The following is a 22,285-nucleotide window of genomic DNA, read 5'->3' as shown; positions in this document are numbered from 1 at the left end:
TCTTTCTCCCGCGGAGCGGCTGGTAGTTTCGAACCGCTGACCTTAAGGTTCGCAGCCCGATTCGTAACCACTACGCTACCAGAGCTCCTTACAGGAATTTAAATACTTGCTCTACATCTTGTTGTTGTTGTTAAGTGTTGTTTAGTTGATTCCAATCCAATGCGACCCTGTATAGGGTTTCCAAGGAGCAATTGGTGAGCTTGAACCATTGACCTTGCAGTTCAAACAACTTTGCAGTATACATTAGCCAACTGCGCCACACCAGGGCTCTACATCTTAGTAGTTTTAAAACATGAGCAGAGAACTTTAAATATCTTTACACCTCAATAAGATGTAAGATGGAAATAAGAACAATAACTACCTCCAAGCACTGCTGTGACAATTTTACTGAGAAAAGTTAAAAGAAAGAAAGAATAGACTTAGAACTCTACATAATACATTATACCAAACAACACAAATCATGACCATCAAGTTGATTTCAACTCATAGCGACCCTACAGGACAGAGTAGAACTACCCCATAGAGTTTCCAAGGCTTTAAATCTTTACAGAAGCAGTCAAAAGTTTTGACCACTGTGCCACGAGGCCACTTAACACAAAGTATTGCTGTTGTTATGTGCCGTCGAGTCGATTCCAACCCATAGCGACCCTGTATAGGGTATCTAAGGAGCAGCTAGTGAGCTTGAACCACGACCTTGCAGTTCAAACAACTTTGCAGTCTGACGCATAAACCCACAGCGCCACACCAGGACTCCAGCACTCAATAAAAAACAAAAACTAACAACTTTTAGTCTTATAATTATAGAAGAAGAAGGAATGGAAGAGATGAACTTATTTTTTCTAAACTTGTATTTACTTAGAAGCATTCAGAATGTCAACAAAACAGTTGCAACTTTTTTTTGTTTGCAATTACAGAGTGGTATTCAGTAACAAAACAATGATTTCATATAAGCTGCATCAGACAACTGAAGAAGAAAAAAACAAAAACTACCATCCCCATATATAACTAATTTGTGCTGTGCACTAACAAGAACTGACTTTAAATTTCCATGCCAATTTATAATCCCCATACTGTAACCAGGCAAGGTTAGTGTCTATTGAAAATACCACCAGGGCAGGGCTAGCTAAAGACACAATCAGTAGTGTGTTAACTACACAAAAAAGATACTGTACAGTATAAAAACAAATCTTACATAGCCTTACATTTCAATTTTTTCTTTCTCTGTGTACAGGGGGGTTAAATGCTTTATAGACAAAACACCAAAAAACAAAATCTGCGCTAGAACCAACTTATTCATCATCATCATCTTCATCTTATTCATCTTCCTCCTCTTCCTTCTGTTTCTTGCTTTTCTCAGCCTTGACGACTCCTTTTTTGCTGCATAGGGCTTTCCTTTAGCACGGTAGGCAGCGATATCCTTTTTGAATTTCTTCAGCTTAGCAGCCTTCTTCTCATAAGGCTGTTTGTCATCGGCAGCAGTATTATTCCACATCTCTCCCAGGTTTTTTGCAACATCACCAATGGATTAGGCTGGGATGCTCACCTTTGATTTGGGGGCAATACTCTGAACAAAACAAGAATAAGGCCGAAGGAGGCCTCTTGGGTGAGTTGGGATCCTTGGAATTCTTTTTTGTCTCCCCTTTAGGTGGGATATAGGTTTTCATTTTTCTTTCATAATGGGCCTTGTCCGCCTTTGCCGTGTCTTTAAATTTTTCTTTCTCTTTAGTAGACATGGTCTTCCACTGCTCTGAGCACTTGGAAGTTTCTGAGAAGTTAACTGAAGCATCTGGGTACTTCTTCTTGTGCTCCTCCTGGCAGGTTTGCACAAAAATGGCTCAGGATGATATTTTGCCTCTTGGCTTCTTAGGATCTCCTTTGCCCATGCTTAGTTGTTAGTATTTTTTTCCATCCATGAGGCACAGAGACCACCAAGTGCTGTCTGGATCTGCCTGGCCCGGTGCTGTCTCTATGGAGTTCAATGTACTGCAATGGTTGTCAAGAGATTAATTTTTTAACAGGGGATGCTACATATACTTCTCTGAGAGTGGAGGGGAAAAAAAAGATTGGGTAGAGCTATAGGTAAGTTCATCAATATGAAAGCAGAAAATTGTGGGTACTGGGGACTCAAAAAACAAATTTTTCCTTTGAAGTAATGCTTATTTCCATAAAGAAAGATGAAGGGTAAAACCATTAAGGAGAGTTCCCATTGTGGGTAATGGAGGAGGTTGCCAACAAAGGACATAGTGACCTTGTTATAGGGTTTCCAAGGAGTGGCACGTGGGTTTGAACTGCCAACCTTGTGGTTTCAAAATTACCTTGTGGTCCAGCACATTATCCTGCATCACTGTTAGTGTCCTGGTATGGTGCTATGGGTTAATGTGCTGGACTGCAAAGTCAGTTTGAACCCCAAGGTCGATGCTTCAAGATCACCAGCTGCTCCTTGGAAACCCTATACAGGGTCACTATAGGTCAGAACTGACTCGACAGCACTTAACAACTGCCCAAAAAGTAGAGAACAACCCAAAAGAAAGTCAACAAAGACACAGAGGAACTAAACAACATAATCAATTAACTTGACCTCATAGATTTAAACAGTACACATTCTTTTCGAGTATACATGGGTCATTCTCCATAATAAACCATTTATTAAGTCATAAAGCAAGTGTCACTGAATTTGTTGTTGTTGTTGTTAAGTGCCGTTGAGTCAGTTCTGACCCATAGCGACCCTGTACAGGGTTTCCGAGGGTGTAAATCTTTACGGGAGTAGAAAGCCTCATCTTTCTCCAGCGGAGCAGCTGGTAGTTTCGAACCGCTGACCTTAAGGTTCACAGCCCAATTCATAACCACTACGCTACCAGAGCTCCTGTCACTGAATTTAGAAACATCAAAATACAACAAACCGTCTTCTCAGATCACAATGCTATAAAATTGGAAATCAACAACAGGAAGAGCAAAGAAACAAAATCAAATACATGAAGACTGAATAGCATCCTGCTTAAAAGCCCCTGGATAATAGAACAAATAATAATGAAATAAAAAATTTATTGAAGCAAATGAGAATGAACACATAACATACCAAAACATTTGGTGCACAAAAAAGGCAGTGCTGAGCTGGCAATTTATTGTAATAAATGCACACATCAAAATAGAAGAACCAAAATCAACACATTAATACAATGCCTTCAAAAATTAGAAAAAGACGAGCAAAGTAATTCTATAATCATTAGAAGAAAAGAAATAATAAGAGATTGGTGATAGTGATTATGTGTCATGGAGTCAGTTTCAACTCATAGCAACCCTAAGTAGCAGCATCAATGGGCTCAAGCATGTCAACAATTATGAATTTGGCCCAGGACTAGGCAGTGTTTCATTCTGTTGTACACAGGGTCACTATGAGTCGGTACCGACTCGACGGCAACTAACAACAACATAGGGTTTCCAAGGCTGTAAATCTTTACAAGAGCAGAAAGTCTCATCTTTTTTCCATGGAACAACTAGTAGTTTCGAGTTGATGAACTTGAGGTTAGCAGGTTGACTCGTAACTACTATGCTACCAGAGCTCCTTATAATAAGACTAGAAAAGCAATAAATTAGAAAACAGAAAAACAATACAAAGAATCAACAAGATAAGAAGCTGGTTCTTTGAAAGGATTAATAAAATTGACAAACTACTAAAGGAAAGAGGGAGAAGATGTAAACAACATGCCTAAGAAACCATATGGGTCATGTTATACCAGAACCAATGGAAATAGAAAGAATAACAACAGAATACTCCAACAAATTTGAAAATCTAAAGATCTGGGGATTCCTGGACCCACAGTCAGTGACACAGCCACAGAGGATTAGAGTGGAGAGTGAAACGTTCAGCTGATAAGAACAGAGGATATATGCACAAGGATACCCACACTTGCAGATAATACCCACTTGACCTGGCTTCAATGGCTGGATGATCAGAATTCAACTAGAAGAAGAAAGAAGAGGGAAAAAAAGAGAGATCTGATAAAATTTGATGAACTTGACCTTGGTGTCCAGTCTGTCTGGGAGGGGCTGATGAAAGGAGATGTGGATGGCACTCATGTGGCACAACAGTGAATAATTGCTATCGGGACTTACTGTGAATTTTGGAAATGTAAAGGTGGACGTTTTGTAGCAAAAGGAGGGGAGTGATTGACCTTGCAGTCCAGGAGCAGAGGTCCCTGGGCCCATCAGGGGAGAAGAGCGGAGTGTGGGACCTTACCCAGAGAAACAGTGATGCCAGAGATATAGGCAGAGACGATGACATGGAGAGAGGGAACGGCTGGAAATTCTAGACCCAGAGAGGTAGAGGGGCTGTGTGCTGATGACCAAGGGGCAGGCTTGCAGGGTATATACCCTTTGGTTGGCTGACGATGCAAGGTGGGGATTGTAACGATATACGATAGGAGGAATATAAAGCTAATGTTCTCCTATGTAAACTATCGCATAGTTCTCAATAAAGCATTTAAAATTAAAAAAAAATTTTTTAATTAGAAAATCTAGGAGACAAATACATTTTGAGAAAAATGTGATCTGCCTAAACTAACATGGAATGAAGTAAAAAACTTGAACAGACCTATAAAAAAAGAAGAAATTCATCAGGTCATTTGAAAACTCCCAACAACAAAAAAAAATGTCCAGGCCCAGGTGACTTTATTGGTGACTTTTACCAAATATTCAGAGAAGAGTTGACACCAATTTGACTAAAACTATCCAAAATGTAGAAAAAGATGGAAAACTCCCTAATACATTTTATGAAGCTAGCATAATAACCCTCATACCAAAACCAGTCAAGGAAATCACTAAAAAAGAAAATTACAAACCAATATCCCTCATTAACATAGATGTAAAAATATTCAACAAAATCCTAGCCAACAGAATTAAAAAACACATAAAAAAATAATACATCATGATCAAGTGGAATTCATATCAGGATGCAAAGATGGTTCAGCATTAGAAAAACAATCAATATAATCCACCATATAAATAAGAAAAAGGAAAAGAACCACATGATCATATCGACTGATGCCAAAACAGCATGTGACAAAACCCAACATCCATTCCTGATAAAAACACTCAACAAAATAGGAACTAAAGGGAAATTCCTCAACATAATTAAGAGTATATATACAGGACATTGGCTACCCAGAATTGGGGGACTACAGAGTAAAGAAGTGACTGGCTTACAAGCTTTCAAAAGGGAATCTAGATCCAGAGGGCATGGAGCAAGGTAGACTCTCCACAGCGTAGTATCCATTCTGCCTAATCAGGGCTGATGAAAGGAGATGTGGATAGGATACAATAACAAATAATTGTTATCAGGACTGACTGTAAGGGCTGAAAGTGTAAAGGTAGATGTTTTGGGGCAAAGGGAGAGGAGTGATTAACCTTGCAGTCTAGGAGCGAGGTCCCTGGGACCATCAAAGGAGAGAGTGGAGAACGGAACCCTACTCAGAGAAGCAGTGATGCCAGGGAGATGGAGTGGCTAGAGACTCGGAAAGGGAGAGGGGTGGTATGCGGACGACTGGGGGGTAGGCTTATAGGCTTACAGGGTATACCCTTTGGTTGATGGATGATGCATGGAAGGAATTTTAACCATGGCAAGGAAACGATATATGACAGGATCAATGTGAAGCTGATGTCCTGCCATGTAAACTATCACATAATTCATAACAAAGCATTAAAAACAAAAAAAAAGAATATATATACAAAACAAATAGGTAACATCACTCTCAATGGAGAAAAAGTTAAAGCCTTCCTCTTGCAAACAGGAACCAGATAAAGGATGCCCTTTATCACCACTCCTATTCAATATTGTTTGGGAAGTCTTAGCTAGAGCTATAAGGCAAGATATGGAAATTAAAGGCATCCAAATTGGCAAAGAGGCAGTAAAATTCTCTCTATTTTCAGATGATATGATCCTATATGTATAAAACCCCAAAGACTTAGCAAAAAAAATCTACTGGAATTCATTGGAAGATTCAGCACAGAATAGATAAATAAACTTTGGTACACACACCAAACCTTGAAGAATAACTATAAATCTGAAAAACACCTCAGAGCATGGCTGAACCTGGAATACATTATGCTGAGTGAAATTAGTCAATCACAGAAGGACAAATATTGTATGAGACCATTATTGTAAAAACTTAAGAAAAATTTTCATACTTAAAGAAACACTCTTTGATGGTTATCAGAGGTGGGAGGGAGGGAGGGGAGAGTAATTCAATGACTAGAAGGAAGACACATGTTAGCTCAGGTGATAGGGAGGGTAATATCTGAAGGAGGGGGGATGTCAATACACAAAAAGAGGAAGGGAAGCAGATGAACAATGAAGATGGGAAAGTCTTAGGTCTAAGTATGGATGGTTTAAATGGGATACAGGTAAATTGTGATTTATGCACAACCTTGTCACAACAGTGTCCTGTGAGTAGAATACATAGAGTCAGACATAGGATGAATGGGTAAAATAGGGACAAAAAAAATGTTTGACTGTCTTATGGATATTCCCCTGGCTAAGATTTAAAAATAGACATTTATGTGTGATAAAAATGAATAATGGAAATTAAGATTACAGAAAGCTTCTAAGCCTGCCTTCAACCTATAACTGATTGGATCTGATAAAATGGGAGTCAGAATTTGACTAGGTAAATAGGCTTCTTGTTAAGCTTTTGTAGTATAGGACCTTAGGTAGAATCCTGAACCACACCCAGAACCTTCTAAATTAAGACATTTCTGCTTCAAAAAACATGTAGCTCAACTGAAAATTCTTATTCAAAGAAAGACTTACAGACAAAAAGTGGACTCTTTGGCTGTTTGAATTTCAAGCAAGCTGTTTGCTTTGGCTTTGGAGGCATCAAGGCAAGAAAAGGCAGCCCATGAGGGAAAACCCCCTTCTATGACTAAAACTTAAAGGGATCCCACGAGCAGTCTAGTATGATCACTGGTAACCACTTGGGTCCAACTTGGGTCCAACTGAGAGTGGAAGTGGGATAAATGCAGCAGTGAAGACATGGGCTGAGTCTGACCATGTTCCATTGACACTCGTTGACCTTGAGATGAGACAGAGAAGAAGAAGAGTTGGCTGGTCTGAACTTCAGGGAGATGTGTGAACTCCGGACCCCATGGACATTGACATAGCTTCTGGGGCTAGAACTGAGAGTGAAGCAGCCAACTGGTCTGAAGTGCAGAAAGATGTGTATAAATTCCCAAACTTGCAGTTAGTACCCATTTGACCAGAATTCCACCAGATCCTGACCAGATGAAGATAAAGATATTTGATACTGTGAGCAAGTGCAAACTACTACAATTTGATGAACTAGACTTTTGCTTATGGATGCAGTTGCTCAAATTTCCTACATTGGCTAACAAAAATGGGTGGGCTATATAAAGGCATGGAGTGGCTGGCTTACAAGCTTTTATGAGTGTGCTTAGTTTCAGAATAAGGGGGATAAGGTTGAATACACACTGAATAGTTTCCCTCCTTTCCAGATGGATCTTCTGAAAGGGGATGGGGAATGATGGTGTTAGGATTTTATGATTCAGCTGCAAGTAACTATTAGGAGGATTAATTGTGATTGTCATAACTGTAATTGTACAAGATGTGTAACTACAATCACAGCTGTAATTGTAGAAAGAGTAGTTAATATTTCATGTCAGGAGCAGAGGACCCCAGGACCATCAAGAACGAAGAGCATGAGTTGACTACAAAATCTGTACCTAAAAAACTGGCAATAGCAAAAATGAGGGAGAGACAGTGGCATGAAGAGACAGAGCAGCTGTGGGCTCTAGGCTCATGGACTAAGAAAGGATGCATGCCTGTAGGCAGGAGGCTGTCTTACAGAATATGCCCTTTGGACATTTAAACGTATATTTTTTGTTTTGTCTGCATCAATTATTTTTGTTTTGTGAAATGTAAGATGTAAACAGGGGACGACAGTGAGGAAGTAGGATAACTGTTGATACATGGAGGGGATTGCAATCATTGAGATGAAACAAGTATATAATTTATTGAATGTAAAGCTGGCTGTCTCAGTAAACCTTCACTCAATTCACAATAAAAGTTACCAAAAAAAAAAAAAAAAAAAGTAGGGGTTTACAGGACAGTGAACTCAACTATGCAAGTGTTATAGACTGAATTGTGTCCAATGAAGAGATATTTTCAAATCCTAAGTCTTATAGCTCTGAATGTGATCTTGTTTGGAAATGGGGTTTTCCTTGATCAGCTAAATTAATGAGGTCATGCTGTAGTAGAATGGTCTTAATCTATTCTGGGTTTTGTCTGATAAATAGGGGATAACAGATAGGGAGACACAGGAGAAAGAAAAATGCAAAGTAAAGATTCATCTAAAAGTCAAGAAATGCAAAAATACCAGTGGTTACCAATAGCTAGAAGAGACAAGAAAGGGTCTTTCCTTAAAGCTGACAAGGATAAAGGATGGTTCTGCCGACACCCCAACACCCTGAATGTGGACCTCTATAAAATGTGAGACAAATTTCTGTTCTTTAAAGCCACTCACTCTGTGGTATTTGGGAACTAAAACAACAGTTAAATAAATATAAATGAGTGAATTTAATGATCACATTACTCAGTAAGTTTTAAAGGAATGTCTTCTGAAAACAAAACAAATGTCTATACAAAAGGTATAAATTTTCAAATTGTGGTAAATCTGTCAATGAACAATATACATCAGAAATATTTTTAAAATAAATTACTGATGCACATCAGCCTGAAAAAGTGTAAACTGTATGATTCTATTTTTATGGAATTCTGCAAGAGACTAGGGAAATTTGACTGGGGAAATAGGCTTCTTATTAAGCCTTTGTAGTTGTATATAGGGCCTTAGGTAGAATTCTGAGCCTCAACCAGAACCTTCTGAGGTGGGCCATTCACATGTGAAAAGACATGCAGACCAACTCGCTGACACGTAACAACAATATAATATGTACTGCACCCACAACAAAATTGCATTTTAGACACACGATAAAAAGACATATTCCCCCAAAAAGGACAAGGCTCTCATTCCTTCTGATGTCTCTGAAACAACGATTTCAAGAATTCCTTTTTCTGATTGTTTAACAATGGTCCTTACTCATTTATCTTGAAATGGTGAGCAGCCACAGCTGCAAATCTCAATCTACAGTACATATCAAGCAACTCAACTTTTCTTATAATGGCATGACTTTTCTCTGCTTCTTTGGAGCAACACTATTGGTACTTTATATGGGCCTCATGATGTTATTTAAGGTTATGGGATTGCAATAAACACAATAAAAAGTACAAGAACCACGAGAGATCACTTTTTTCTGTAATACAAAAAACAGCATTTTATGCAGTAGCTCTAGAGTGAACAAATCTTTACAGTGAGGACCATTCCCACTCCCTTGATACATAGGGTAGACAGAGATAGGCAACTTGGACATTGGCTACCCAAAATGGGGGTTACAAAGGCAAGAAGTGACCAGCTTACAAACTTTCAAGAGGGAACCTAGATCCAGAGGGCGTGAGGGAAGGTAGAATCTCCACTAAGTAGTCCCAATCTGTCTGGGTGGGGCTGATGAAAGGAGATAGGGATAGGTCTCTTGTGGTACAACAGAGAATAATAGATGATGCATGGAGGGGATTGTAACCATGGCAATGAAACGATATATAATAGGATGAATGTAAAGCTGATGTTCTCCCATGCAAACTATCACGTAATTCACAGTAAAACATTTTTAAAAACAGCATTTTATTGGAGACTGCTCATCAAAAATATGATCAGCATCACATAGCATTTAGAAAAAAATCCATATAAAAATGGATCTGTGTAGTTAAAACCTGTGTTGGCTAAGGATCAACTGTGATTAATAATTTCTCATAAATGAGAACAAAGTATGGAATTTTCAGGGGAAACTAAGAGTTGGATATAAAAAATAACTTAATGAAAAAAACAAAAAGAAAACAACTACTTCATTAGATAGGCTGGACAGTATAAAACTAAAAAAATAGATTTTAATGACCTGGAATATCAGGTCTAGAATCCTTCCAAACAAGGGAAAAAAGATTTAAAGAATGAAAGTACAGGAAAAAGGGACATCAGATAAATTATTAATGATAGTCGAAATGTGGACGCCATCCATTCAATAACAGATGAACAGATAAGCAAACATATACACAATGGAGTATCAAACCCTTTGCTGTTCAGTAGACTGTCTTACGGTGGTGGTGGTGGTGGTGGTGTGCATGGAGTCAGTTCCAACTCATAGTGACCTTGCAAAGGGTTTCCAAGGGTATAAATCTTTATGAGAGCAGAAAGCCTCGGTAACTGTATAAAACATGGAAGAATGTTCCACAGCCTTTCTAACAATGTAAATCTTTACTAAAGCGGACTGTCACACCTTTCTCCCAAGGAGTGGCTAATGGGTTCAAACCCCTAACTTTTTGATTAGTAGCTGAGCCCTTAACCAATGAGCTCCCAGGGCTCCTAACAGACAACTACTCTGCCATAAAGGAAAATGAAATTCTGATACATGCCACAGCATGGATTAATCTTGAAAACATTATGCTGAGTGACACAAGTCAATCAATAACGCATATTTGTTTGATTTCACAAATATGAAAAGCACAGAATAGATAAATTGAACAGAGTTTAATAGTGATTACTAGGGGTGGGATGGAGAGGAAATGAGAAGAATTATTGTTTAAGAAGCATTGAGCTTTTGTTCCTAGGGATGAAAATTTTGGTAATGGTTGCACAACATGATTGATGCATTGATGCATTTGATCTCACTAATTATATATGTGAAAAGTGCTGAGCTGGCGAATGTGGCACTCCTGTATTTTGACAATAATTGAAAAAAAGAGAGGGGATGACTGGTTACTAAATTATTAAGTGTCTAGCTGAAATCTACAATAAGTTTTTCATAAAAAATAAACATCTGAAGGCAAGGCCTTTTTTAAAAAAGGACATTTAAATGCAAAGTTTCTAAAATATCAGTTTAACAGGAATATTGCTGAGGAAAAATAGTAAGTATTTAAAGAAATGAAAGGATGATGAGGCAGTATCTTCAAAGTGCCATGGAAAAAGAACATTTCCATTTATTTATCCAGTTAAATAACCATTACAAACTTTTACTTTCAGCCAAAATGAAGTAACAGGATCCAGATCTACCTTTGCACCTTAAATAATATTTAAAAACTAGAAAAAAAATATAAGAAAATGGTTGTCAAAAACTGGACTGCAAGTAGCACAGGACATTAATCACAGGACAGTAAGAGAAGGGGAAATGATGAAGATTAATAATTGCTCAAACTTACTCCTTGAAGAGAGTTTCCAAGGAGAAAGTACCCAGACAGACCTTGGCAAGCATCCTGAGTTACGGAATCAGTCTCCCAAGATTGGGAAGTTAAAGAACTCTAAAGCTTGCAGGGAGGAGTAACAAAGAGGAAAGAGCCACACAGAGATGCAGAAGATTCCTTTAAGTCTCCTACTGATTATCAGCTAGTGTCCATATGCAAAAAAATTACCTATGGCTAGGGAATGCAAAATGCAGACATTATCTAAGGAATCATCCATTTACAAACAGGTAAAATTTTGTTGAAGATAATTTTTAAATGGTTGCAGCAGTACATAGACAAGAGCAGCAAGAAATACAAGTTAGGATCAGAAGACAATGTGGAATTAGGGACATCACTGCTGATGTCAGAACGATCTTAGTTGAAAGCAGAGAATACCAGAAGACACTTATTTGGTAATTGATGATGCAAAGTCATTCAACTTTGTGGATCATAACGAACTATAGATAACATTGTGAAAATGCGAATTCCAGAACACATTTATACAGAATGAGGGGATGTGGAATATTTTTAAATCAGAAAAGGTATGTGTCGAGGTTGTATCCTTTCACCATACTTATTCAATTTGTATGCAGAGCAAATAATCAAAGGTACTGGACTACAGGAGGAGAAGAACTCAGCATCAGTACTGGAGGAAGGCTAATTTAAACATGTAATATGCAGATGACACAACCCTGCTTGCAAAAAGCAAAGAAGACTTGAGAAACTTGCTGGTGAAGAACAAATAACCGCCTTCATTGTGGATTACAGCTCAATGTAAAGAAAAAACCTCGATACTTGACCAATAAATGCATCATGATAGTGATAAAGAAAAAGTCTCAATACTTGACCAATAAACGCATCATGATAGAGAAAAGGTTAAACTTGTTCAAGATTTCATTTTACTTGGGTCCATAATCAAAGCCCATGGAAGCAGCAGTCAAGAAATCAAATGACATATTTCACTGGGCAAATCCATTGCAAAAGGCCTCTTCAATGTGTGAAAAAACAAAAATGTAACTTTGAGGACTAAAGTGTGCCTGAGCAAAGCCATGGCAATTTCAATCACTTCTCATTTATATAAACACTGGACAAGAAAAATTGATGCATTTGAATTGTGGTACTGGCAAAGAATACTGAAAGTACCATGGATTACCAAAAGAAAAAACAAATCTATACAGTTAGAATATTCTTCATAAGTGAAAATGGGGAGACATCATTTCACATACTTTGGACATGTAATTGGCAGGGACCAATCCCTGGAAAAGGACACCATTCTTGGTAAAGTAGAGGGTCAGTGAAAAAGAAGAACCCCAACAAAATGGATTAACAAAGTGGCCACAACAAAGGGATCAAGCATAACAACCACTGGGAGGATAGCACAGGATTGAACAGTGTTTAGGTTTTGGTTTTTTTGGGTTTTTTTTTTTTTTTTTTAGTTTTCATTGTGAATTGAGTGAAAGTTTACATGGGAGAGCATCAGCTTTACATTCGTCTTATTGTATTTCATTTCATTGCAATGATTACAATCCCCTCCATGCATTATCATTCAACAGCATTTCCTTCCGTTCCCTCTGGGTGTTTTTTGTTTTGTTTTTTTAACAAAAGTGTTTAGTTTTGTTGTGCACAGGGCAGTGATGAGTTGAAGCTGGCTGGATGACACCTAACAATGGGGAAAGACTACTGGAAAGTGAAGCAACTTCCAAAGCTTACAAAGGACTAAAGATACTTCATGTTTATAACAGTCAGGGTGGAAAGGCCCCTAATTACATGGAGACTGGGTACGGACTCAGCAGTGGAGCAAAAATTAACCCTAGACTACACTGTTTTGGCAAAGAAAAAAAGGCAAGCTTCAAAGGAATCACTTCACAATGAACACATTTGAAGTATTCAAAGCAAAAGCCCCTCAAATGAGACTAGTATACTCAGCAAAATATTTTTTCAGACAAACACTATGCAAATTCACCAGCAGACCACCACTACAAATTATATCATCAGTATAAGAACAAAATAAGATAACTGTCCAATAAATCTTGAAAACTTTCTCCCCCCAAGAAATTACTAGATGACATTCTATAGCACATGAAGTCACTACGAGTCTGAATCGACTATACTAACAACATTTTCCAACATAAAGAAAGATAAACTCAGTTTTATATAAATAATACAGTTGAGGAACGATATTAGTATTGTTTTGTTTGGTAACTGCCGTTGAGTGTTCTGACTCAAAGTAATCCTATGTACAATAGAACGAAACCCTGCTCAGTCTGAAGCCATCCTCACAATTGCTGCCATGCTTGAGCCCATTACTGCTATCACTGTGTGTCAATGCATCTCGTTGGAAGTTCCTCCTTTTTCGCTGTCACTCCACTTTACCAAGCATGATGTCCTTCTCCAGGGACTGGTCCCTCACGGTAATATATCCAAAGTAGAATAGATGAATTCTAGCCATCTTGGCTTCTAAGAAGCATTTCAGTTGTACTTCTTCCAATACAGATTTGTTTTTCCTTCTGTCAGTCCATGGTACCTTCAACATTCTTCTCTAATACCATAATTCAAATGCATCAATTCTAGTCTTCTTTACTAAATATTGAACTTTCACATGTATATGAGCCTACTGAAAATACTACGGCTTGGGTCAGGTGCACTTTAGTCCTCAAACTGACATTTTCGCTTTTGAATACTTTAAAGAGGTCTTGTGAAGGAGATTTACTTAATGCAATACTTCTTATGACTTGACTGCCGCCTTCATGAGTGTTGATGGTAGAGCCAAGCATATGAAGATTCTGACAATTTCAATCTTTTCTCCATTTATCATGGTATTATTTATTGATCCAGTGGTGAGGATTTTTTCCTTTTAGGTGCAACTCATACCGAAGGCTGTGGTCTTTGATCTTCAGTATTTTAAGTCCTCTTTGCTTTCAGCATTATATCATCTGCTTATTATAAGCTGTGAATGAGTCTTCCTCCAATCCTGAGGCCACATTCCTCTTATCATAATTATGCTTCTAAAATTATTTGCTCAGCATACAGAGTAAATAAGTCTGGTGAAAGAATACAAGCCTGGTACACACGTTTCCTGATTTTAAACCATTCAGTGTCCCCTCGTTCTGTTCGAACGACTGCCTCTTGGTCTATGTACAGGTTCCTCAGGAGCACAATTACGTGTTCCAGAATACTCATTCTTCACAATGTTATCCATAGCTTAGCAAAAGTCACACAGTTGAAAATATTTTCACACCCAATAAAACACAGGTAAACATCTTTCTGGTATTCACTGCTTTCAGCCCAAAACCATCAGATGTCAGAAATGATATTGCTCCTTCCACGTCCTAATCTGAATCTGGCTTGAACATCTGACAATTCCCTGTCAATGTACTCTAGCAGCAGTTTTTGCATTATCTTTAAAAAGTTTTATGTGCTTGTGATATTAATGATATTATTATATAATTTTTGTATTCTATTTGTCACAAATATGGATTTCTTCCCATCAGTTGGTCAGGCAGTTGTCTTCCAAATTTCTTAGCATAAATGAGTGTGTGCCTCCAGTGCTGCATCAGTTTGCTGAAAGATTTCAATTTGTATTCTATCTGTTACTAGAGCCTTGTTCTTTGCCAATGTCTTTAATGTACCTTGGACTTCTTCCTTCAGTATCACTGGCTCTTGATCATATGCTAACTCTTGAAATGGTTAAACAAAGACTATTTCTTTTTGGTACAGTGACTTTGTGTATTTCTTTCATCTTCTTTTGATGCTTTCGGCACTGCTCAATTTTTTTGCCCATAGACTCCTTCAGTATTGCAAGTCAAAGCTTGAATATATTTCCTAGAGTACTTTCAGCTGAAGAAACACTGAGCATGTTCTTCCCTTTTGGTTTCCTAACTCCAGGTCTTTGCACATTTCATTATAATATTTGACTTTGTCTTCTCAAAGCTACCCTTTGAAAATTTCCATTCAGCTATTTTACATCCTCATTTCTTTGATTTGTTTTAGTATCTATATAGTGGAGAGCAAGTTTCAGAGTCTGACATTCGTTTTGGTCTTTTCTTTCTTCTTTGTCTTTTTAATGACCTTTTGCTTTCTTACCATTTGATGTTCTAATGTCATCCCAAAACTCTCCTGGTTTTCGGTCATCAGTGTCTAATGCATCAAATCTGTTCTTAAGATGATCTCTAAATTCAGATGGGACATGTGCAAGGTCATATTTCAGCTCTGTGTACTTGTTTTATTTTTCTTCAGCTTCAGTCTGAATTTGCAATATGAGCAATGGATGGTCTGTGCCACAGTCTGCCCCTGGCCTAGTTTTAGCTGATGATATGGAGTGTTTCATCTCTTTCTACATATGTAGTCAATTTGATTTCCATGCATTCATTTTGGTAGAGTCCATGTGTATAATCATCTTTTATGTGTTTAAAAAAGATATTTTCAATGAAGAAATCATTGGTCTTATAAAATTCCATCATGCAATCTCCAGCATCATTTCTATCAACTCTACCATATTTTCCAACAATTGATCCTTCTTCTTTTGTTTCCAACCTTTGCATTCCAATCACCAAGAATTATCAATAAATCTTTGCACATTTGATCAATTTCAGACTGAAAAAGCTAGTAGAATTCTTCAGTCTGAAAGAACTCTAATTTTAATAATAGTGGGATTAATTGGTCTTCCTTGTTGTTTTTGCTGTTAGGCGCCATCGAGTCGGTACCAACTAATAGCAACCTTACGCACACAACTAAACACTGCCCGTTCCTGGGCCAACCTCACTACTGTTACCATGCTTGAGTCCATCGATGCTGCAACTTGGCCAATCCACCTCGTTGGGGGTCTTCCTCTTTTTCTCTAACCCTCCACCTTACCAAACATGATATCCTTCCCCAGAGAATGGTCCCTCCTGACAATATGTCAGAAATATGAGAGACAAAGTTTGGCCATATTGGCCTCCAAGGAGCACTCTGGCTGCACTTCTACCAGAACAGATCTATTTATTGGTTCTTGTGGCAGCCCTTGGCACCTTCAATATTTCCCTCCAATACCGTAACTCAAAGCATCAGTTCTTCTACGGTCTTCCTTATACGGTCCAGCTTTTGCATGCATATGAGGTGACTGAAAATACTATGGTTTGGGTCAGGTGCACCTTAGCCCTCAAGCTGACATCTTTGCTCTTCAAACACTTTAAAAAGGTCTTATGCAGCAGATATGCCTAATGCAATATGTAGTTTGATTTCTTGACTGCTGTTGCCGTGAGTGTTGATAGTTGATCCAAGAGGAATGAAGTCCTTGACAATTTCAATCTTTTCTCCATTGATAAGAATGTTGTTTATTGGTCCAGTGGTGAGGATTTTTGTTTTCTTGACACTGAGATGTAATCCATACCGAAGGCTGTGCTCTTTGATCTTCATCAGTAAATGTTTTAAGTCCTCTTCACTTTCAGCAAGCAAGGTTGTACCAGCTACATATCGCAGGTTGTTAATGAGTCTTCCTCTAATCATGATGCCACGTTTTTCTTCATAGAACCCAGCTTCTCGGATTATGTGCTCAGCATACAGGTTGAATAAGTATAGTGAAAGAATACAACCTGTCGCACACCTTTCTTAAACTATTCAGTGTTCCCATGTTCTGTTCGAATAACTGCTTATTGGTCCAGGTACAGATTCCTCATGAGCACAATTAAGTGTTCCAGAATACTCATACTTCGCAATGTTGTCCATAGCTTGTCATGATCCACACAATCGAAAGGTCTTCCTTGTAGGTATATAGATACTATTCTATCACAGACAGCAATATGCTTCAAGATAGATCTTGAAATTTTCTTTTTGATGATGAATGCTAACACCATTCCTCTTCAATTTGTCATTCTTGACATAGTAAATCATGTAACTGTTAGATTCAAAATGGCCAATATCTGTCCATTTCAGCTAACAAATCACTAGGATATCGATGTTTATTCATTCCATTTAATTTTTGACAACTTACTATTTTCCTAGATTCATACTTTGCACATGTTCCAACTATTAATGGATGTTTGCATCTGTTTCTCCTCATTTTGAGTTGTCCCCATCAGCAAATAAAGGTCCTAAAGGCTTTACTCCATTTACGTCATCACAGTCAACTCTGAGGAAGACTGCTCTTCCTCAATCACATCTTGAATATCTTCCAACCTGTGGGGCTCTTCTTCTGGCACTGTATCTCCCAATATTCTGGTGCCATTCATTATGTTTCAATATTCTAGTGTTATCTGACATTGTTTCACTGCTATTCAGAAGGTTTTCATTCAATGGCTAAACATTCAGAAGCAGTCCACCTCTCCTTCTTCCTAGTCTGTCTTAGTCTGGAAGCTTAGCTGAAGCCTGTCTACCATGATTGACCCTGCCAGCATTAAAAATACTAATGGCTTCCAGCATCACAGCAACAAGCAATCCACTGCAGTGCAATAAATTACAGATGAGAGGTGATCTGTCATGGGAGGGATCAGATAATGGTGAACACAGGACATTCTCTACTACCATTTACAAGAAGAATATAATAAATAAAAGGGGGCAAATTTAATGAAAAAGAATATTCCATGAACTTTTTGAGTCCCTGTACAGATAAATATCAGATATAAAAGAATAAATAGCAGTTTGTGTTAAAAACATAAAGTTTTGTTGTTTAAGTGTTCAGCTGCTTCCAACTCATAAGAACCCTACATAGGGTTTCTGAGGCTGTACACCTTTATAGGAAAAGAAAGCCTCAAAATACAGAATCACCATTTAAAAACTTAATTACAATGCTATCTTTATATGACATTATTTCAAAGATAAAAATATACTAAATTGGAATGGCTGCATTAATAAATTAAAAAATACAACTTATGAATTCAGATTGTTATTATTTTTAAGTGTCATTGAGTTGATTTTGACTCATAGCAACCCTGAAGAAGGTTTCTGAATCTCTAAATCTTTGAAGGAGCAGAAAGCCTCCTATTTCTCCTATGGAGTGGCTCGTAGAATTGAAACACCACCCTTATGGTTGACAGTCCAGTACTTATTGTATGGAGCCACTGTGCTCCCATGAACTAAAATTATAATTACAGAAGTAATAAAATTCTAATCAATTATATTACCATATAACTGACCTATTTCCTATGAGCTAAGAAAAATAATCATCCAATGTTCTAGAGACAAAATATCTAAAGGGATTGGTGTACTTTTACAAAGCAAAACCATTAAGAGTTTTAACTACGTAATGATTATCTATAAACTTAGTATTTTTAAAATAAATGGCTTACTAATCTAGTTAACTGGCACAAGCAGAGATTAGACTAGAGTTATGTTTCTAATTTGCTTTTGTACAAATGTATAGTCATACATACTTATTTCCCATTTTTCTTTAAAATTCTTGTTACTTGGGGGGGGGGAATGTGGAAGAATAGTGTAAGAACATATTTAACATAAATATCTGAGTTGCTATGCCCATTTCTAAAGTCCCCTCATGAAAAGCAAGTGATTCGCACTGAGCTCATGGGTCGGAATCGACTCGTCGGCACTTAACAACAACTACTAATCTAAAAGGTTGGTAGTTCAAACTCACAAAGCAGCACTGCAGAAGAAAACTTTAGTGAAATCCTTCCATAAAGATAACAGTCACGAATAACTCTTATGGGGCAATTCTACTTTATAACATACAGGTCACCATAAGTCAGAATCGACGGGACAGCAATTGGTTTTTTGTTTTTTTTAATATTCATTGTTAATATTTTTATAGAAATATGTTTTATAGAAAGGATATAGCTTACTCCCAATTAACCAAAAGAAAAATATCATTTAATCCTGGGTATAAAAGATACAACAGAAGAGAGATTAAATAACATAAGATATATAAAAACTTTATGCTCTTTTCAAAAGATCTGATCGCAACCTTAGGGGGCAGTGAGTTTATGTTAATGGAGTAACAAATTAGAAAAAAGGGTGAGAAAGCTTACACAACTCGAGGAAAGTAATCAATGTCACTAAATTATACATGTAGAAATTATAGAATTGGAATATGTTTTGTTCTGTATATTTTCAACAACAACAAAAAACTTCAAGAAAAAAACACCTTTGCAGTCTCTTTTTGAGTATGTATCTCATTACAATGCATAGAGATTGTTAGATTAATATTTTCATTTTTACTTACCTTATTCCAAACCTTCACTTTAAACATTAATATGTTCAAAATCTATAAAAAATAAATCATACCATATGTCCTTCAGCTCGAGCTTTATTCTGCATAGCTTCTTGTTTTCTCTGTAGGAACTCTTCTACTTGTTTAGCTCTTTCCACATGTAGGTGCCCCTTTCGCCTGAATAATTTGGACAAAAAATAAAATCAGCCATTGTAAATTTAAGCATTTCAAAAGTTTAAAATTATACTTACTCTAGATAATTTTTTGGTTGCAGAACATGAACAAATTTGATATGAAAGAAAACCATTTGTAATGAAGAAATAGCAACCTATTTATTGGCATTTACTACCTAAATCACTTTTTTTATAGTTTATCTTAATTAATTTTAATTAATTAAAAGTAAAAACTATAGCACTACGCCAAGTCATGATAAAGTTCCTCTTACATTTATTTATTTGATCTCTTCTAGTTGTAAACACAAAATTATTATTTTAGACAATACTTTGAGTTGTGATGTTGGAGGAGAATACTGGAAGTGCCAGGGACTGCCAAAAGAACCAATAGATCTGTTTTGGAAGAAGTACAGCCAGAGTGCTCCTTGGAGGCCAGGATGGCTAAGCTTCTCTCTCATACTTTGGACATATTGTCCGGAGGAAACAATCGTTGGAGAAGGATGTCATGCTGGGTAAGGTGGAGGGTCAGAGAAAAAGAGGAAGACCCCTAACGAGATGGATTGGCCAGGTGGCATCACTGATGGACTCAAGTGTGGCAGCGGTAGTGAGGTTGGCCCAGGATCGGACATTGTTTCGTTCTGCTGTGCATGGGGTCGCTATGAGTCAGTTCTGACTCGATGTCACCTGACAACAACTTAATTATAGAAAAATCTATTTAGTTCCTAGGCTATTGAATATATTTCTGCACTCTATAAGTATCCCTAAGATGATTCCTTAATCAATATTAAAGTCAAATGAAAGCAGCAGAGCTGCGGCAACAAAAATGAACAAATACAATGAAAAGTTTGCTTGATAGGATTGAGTTTTTTAAAATACAGTAAAAATTTATGTCTGAATTCTTTGAATACCACAATGATTAAAAATTGAAATGGATAAGCTAGGTAAAAATTAAAAGCACAGTTATTTGTTCTGATTTTTTAAATTTTTATTTCTGGTAACTTTATTTGACAATTACAAAAGAATTTAAAATGGTGAGTTTATATCACAAATAAAAACATCAATAACAAGCATTTATTGAATAGCCACTAATATGTCAGTTACTAAGCTAATTATTAGAGACAAAAAGATATACAAAATCCAATCCCACCAATCAGAGAACTCATAGCATGAATAACCTATAGCTAATTTTGATGCTGAGAAAGTAACATAAACAAGTTTAAAGGCTGTGTTTCTAAACCTAAGATATAAAAATTTCCCACAGCTTCTCTTAGGGATTGGTTATCACACTGCGTTAGGCTGTGAAAAACATATGAAATATTCCTTTTCCATCTGATACTATAGATAAACACTGCGCTGCTAACCACAGGTCAGTAGTTCAAACTCAACAACCACTCCACAGGAGAGAGATGATACTGTCTGCTTCCATAAAGAAGCAGTCTCAGAAACCCTAGAGAGGGTTGCTATGAATGAGAATAGACTTGATAGTTGTGAGTTTGGTCTTTGGTTTTGGCTGATTTCATTAAGATTTAAACACTGATCTTCATGCCTCAACTAATCACTTCCGTTACATTTTATATCAAATACTCCTAAGTAAAATTTTACAAAATATGAATCTAGGAAAACTGGAAATTGTAAAAAATAAAATGGAGGCAGGCTTGCAGAATATGCCCTTTGGTTGTTTAAATTATTATATATTCACGAGTGTTTTTGTGCTACACCCCCCACCCCAAAAAAAAAAACCCCAGAGGAAATGGAAGCAAATACTGTTGAATGATGATGCATGGAGGAGATTGTAATCATTGCAATGAAACAATGAGTGTAAAATCGATGTTCTCCCATGTAAACTATCACTGAATTCACAATAAAAACTTATGGTCTTTCATCCTCTAGCAGGCTACTGTGGGCTTCTTCATGTGGTAGTTGGGGGAAAGTTTCTGAGAAAGAGAAAGCACAGGACTTGGGGCTTTGTCAAGCCCATCACATTCTACTGGCCAAAGTAGGTCACAGGGCAGCACAGATTTAAAGAAAAGAGACATAGACTTTACCTACTGAGAGACGCTTCAAAGACACGTGCAAACAGGGTTGAAAAGGATGGGCAACTTAGATATTGGCTACCCAAAATTGGGGGGGTTGTGTGTGCTATAAAAGCACAAAGTGGCTTACAAATTTTCAAGAGGGAACTTAGTTTCAGAGGGTGCGGGGGAAGGTAGAATCTCCACTTGAGTGTCTAGACTGTCTAGACTGGGCTGGTGAAAGGAGATGTGGATGAGACTCTTGGGGTTCAATAGTGAATAATTGTTATCAAGACTGATTGTGATTGTTGCAAATGCAAAGGTAGACATTTTATAACAAAAAGAGGAGTGTGGTTGATCTTGATCTTGCAATCCAGGAGCAGAGGACCCTAGGACCATCAAGGGAGAAGAGCAGAGTGTGGGACCCTATCCAGGGAAGCAGCAACATCACAGATGGAAGCAGAGAAAATTGCATGGAGAGATGGAGTAGCTGGGGACTCCAGACTCAAAGAGGGAGAAATGACTATGTGCTGATGGCTGGGGGGCAGGCTTGCAGGGTATGCCCTTTGGTGTTTTGAATGGTTATACATTCCTGAGTGCTTCGGTGTACATCCAAAAAAACCCA

The 22,285-nt window shown here is 37.5% G+C and overlaps 1 protein-coding gene and 1 pseudogene across 1 annotated transcript in view; both read right to left on the bottom strand.

Moving 5' to 3' along the window:
* The window catches only part of LOC102829195 (serine/threonine-protein kinase Nek1-like), a 277,499-nt gene that overhangs the window by 133,824 nt on the left and 121,390 nt on the right, over window positions 1-22,285 (bottom strand). The window contains 1 exon segment of the mRNA XM_006864548.1: window positions 19,550-19,652. Coding sequence (XP_006864610.1) covers window positions 19,550-19,652 — 103 coding nt within the window.
* On the bottom strand, window positions 1,314-1,883 carry LOC102841848 (annotated as a pseudogene).

Source organism: Chrysochloris asiatica, unplaced genomic scaffold (genome assembly GCF_000296735.1).
Source record: "Chrysochloris asiatica unplaced genomic scaffold, ChrAsi1.0 scaffold00066, whole genome shotgun sequence".
Classification (NCBI taxonomy): domain Eukaryota; kingdom Metazoa; phylum Chordata; class Mammalia; order Afrosoricida; family Chrysochloridae; genus Chrysochloris; species Chrysochloris asiatica.
This window is presented reverse-complemented; position numbering and strand designations above follow the sequence as displayed.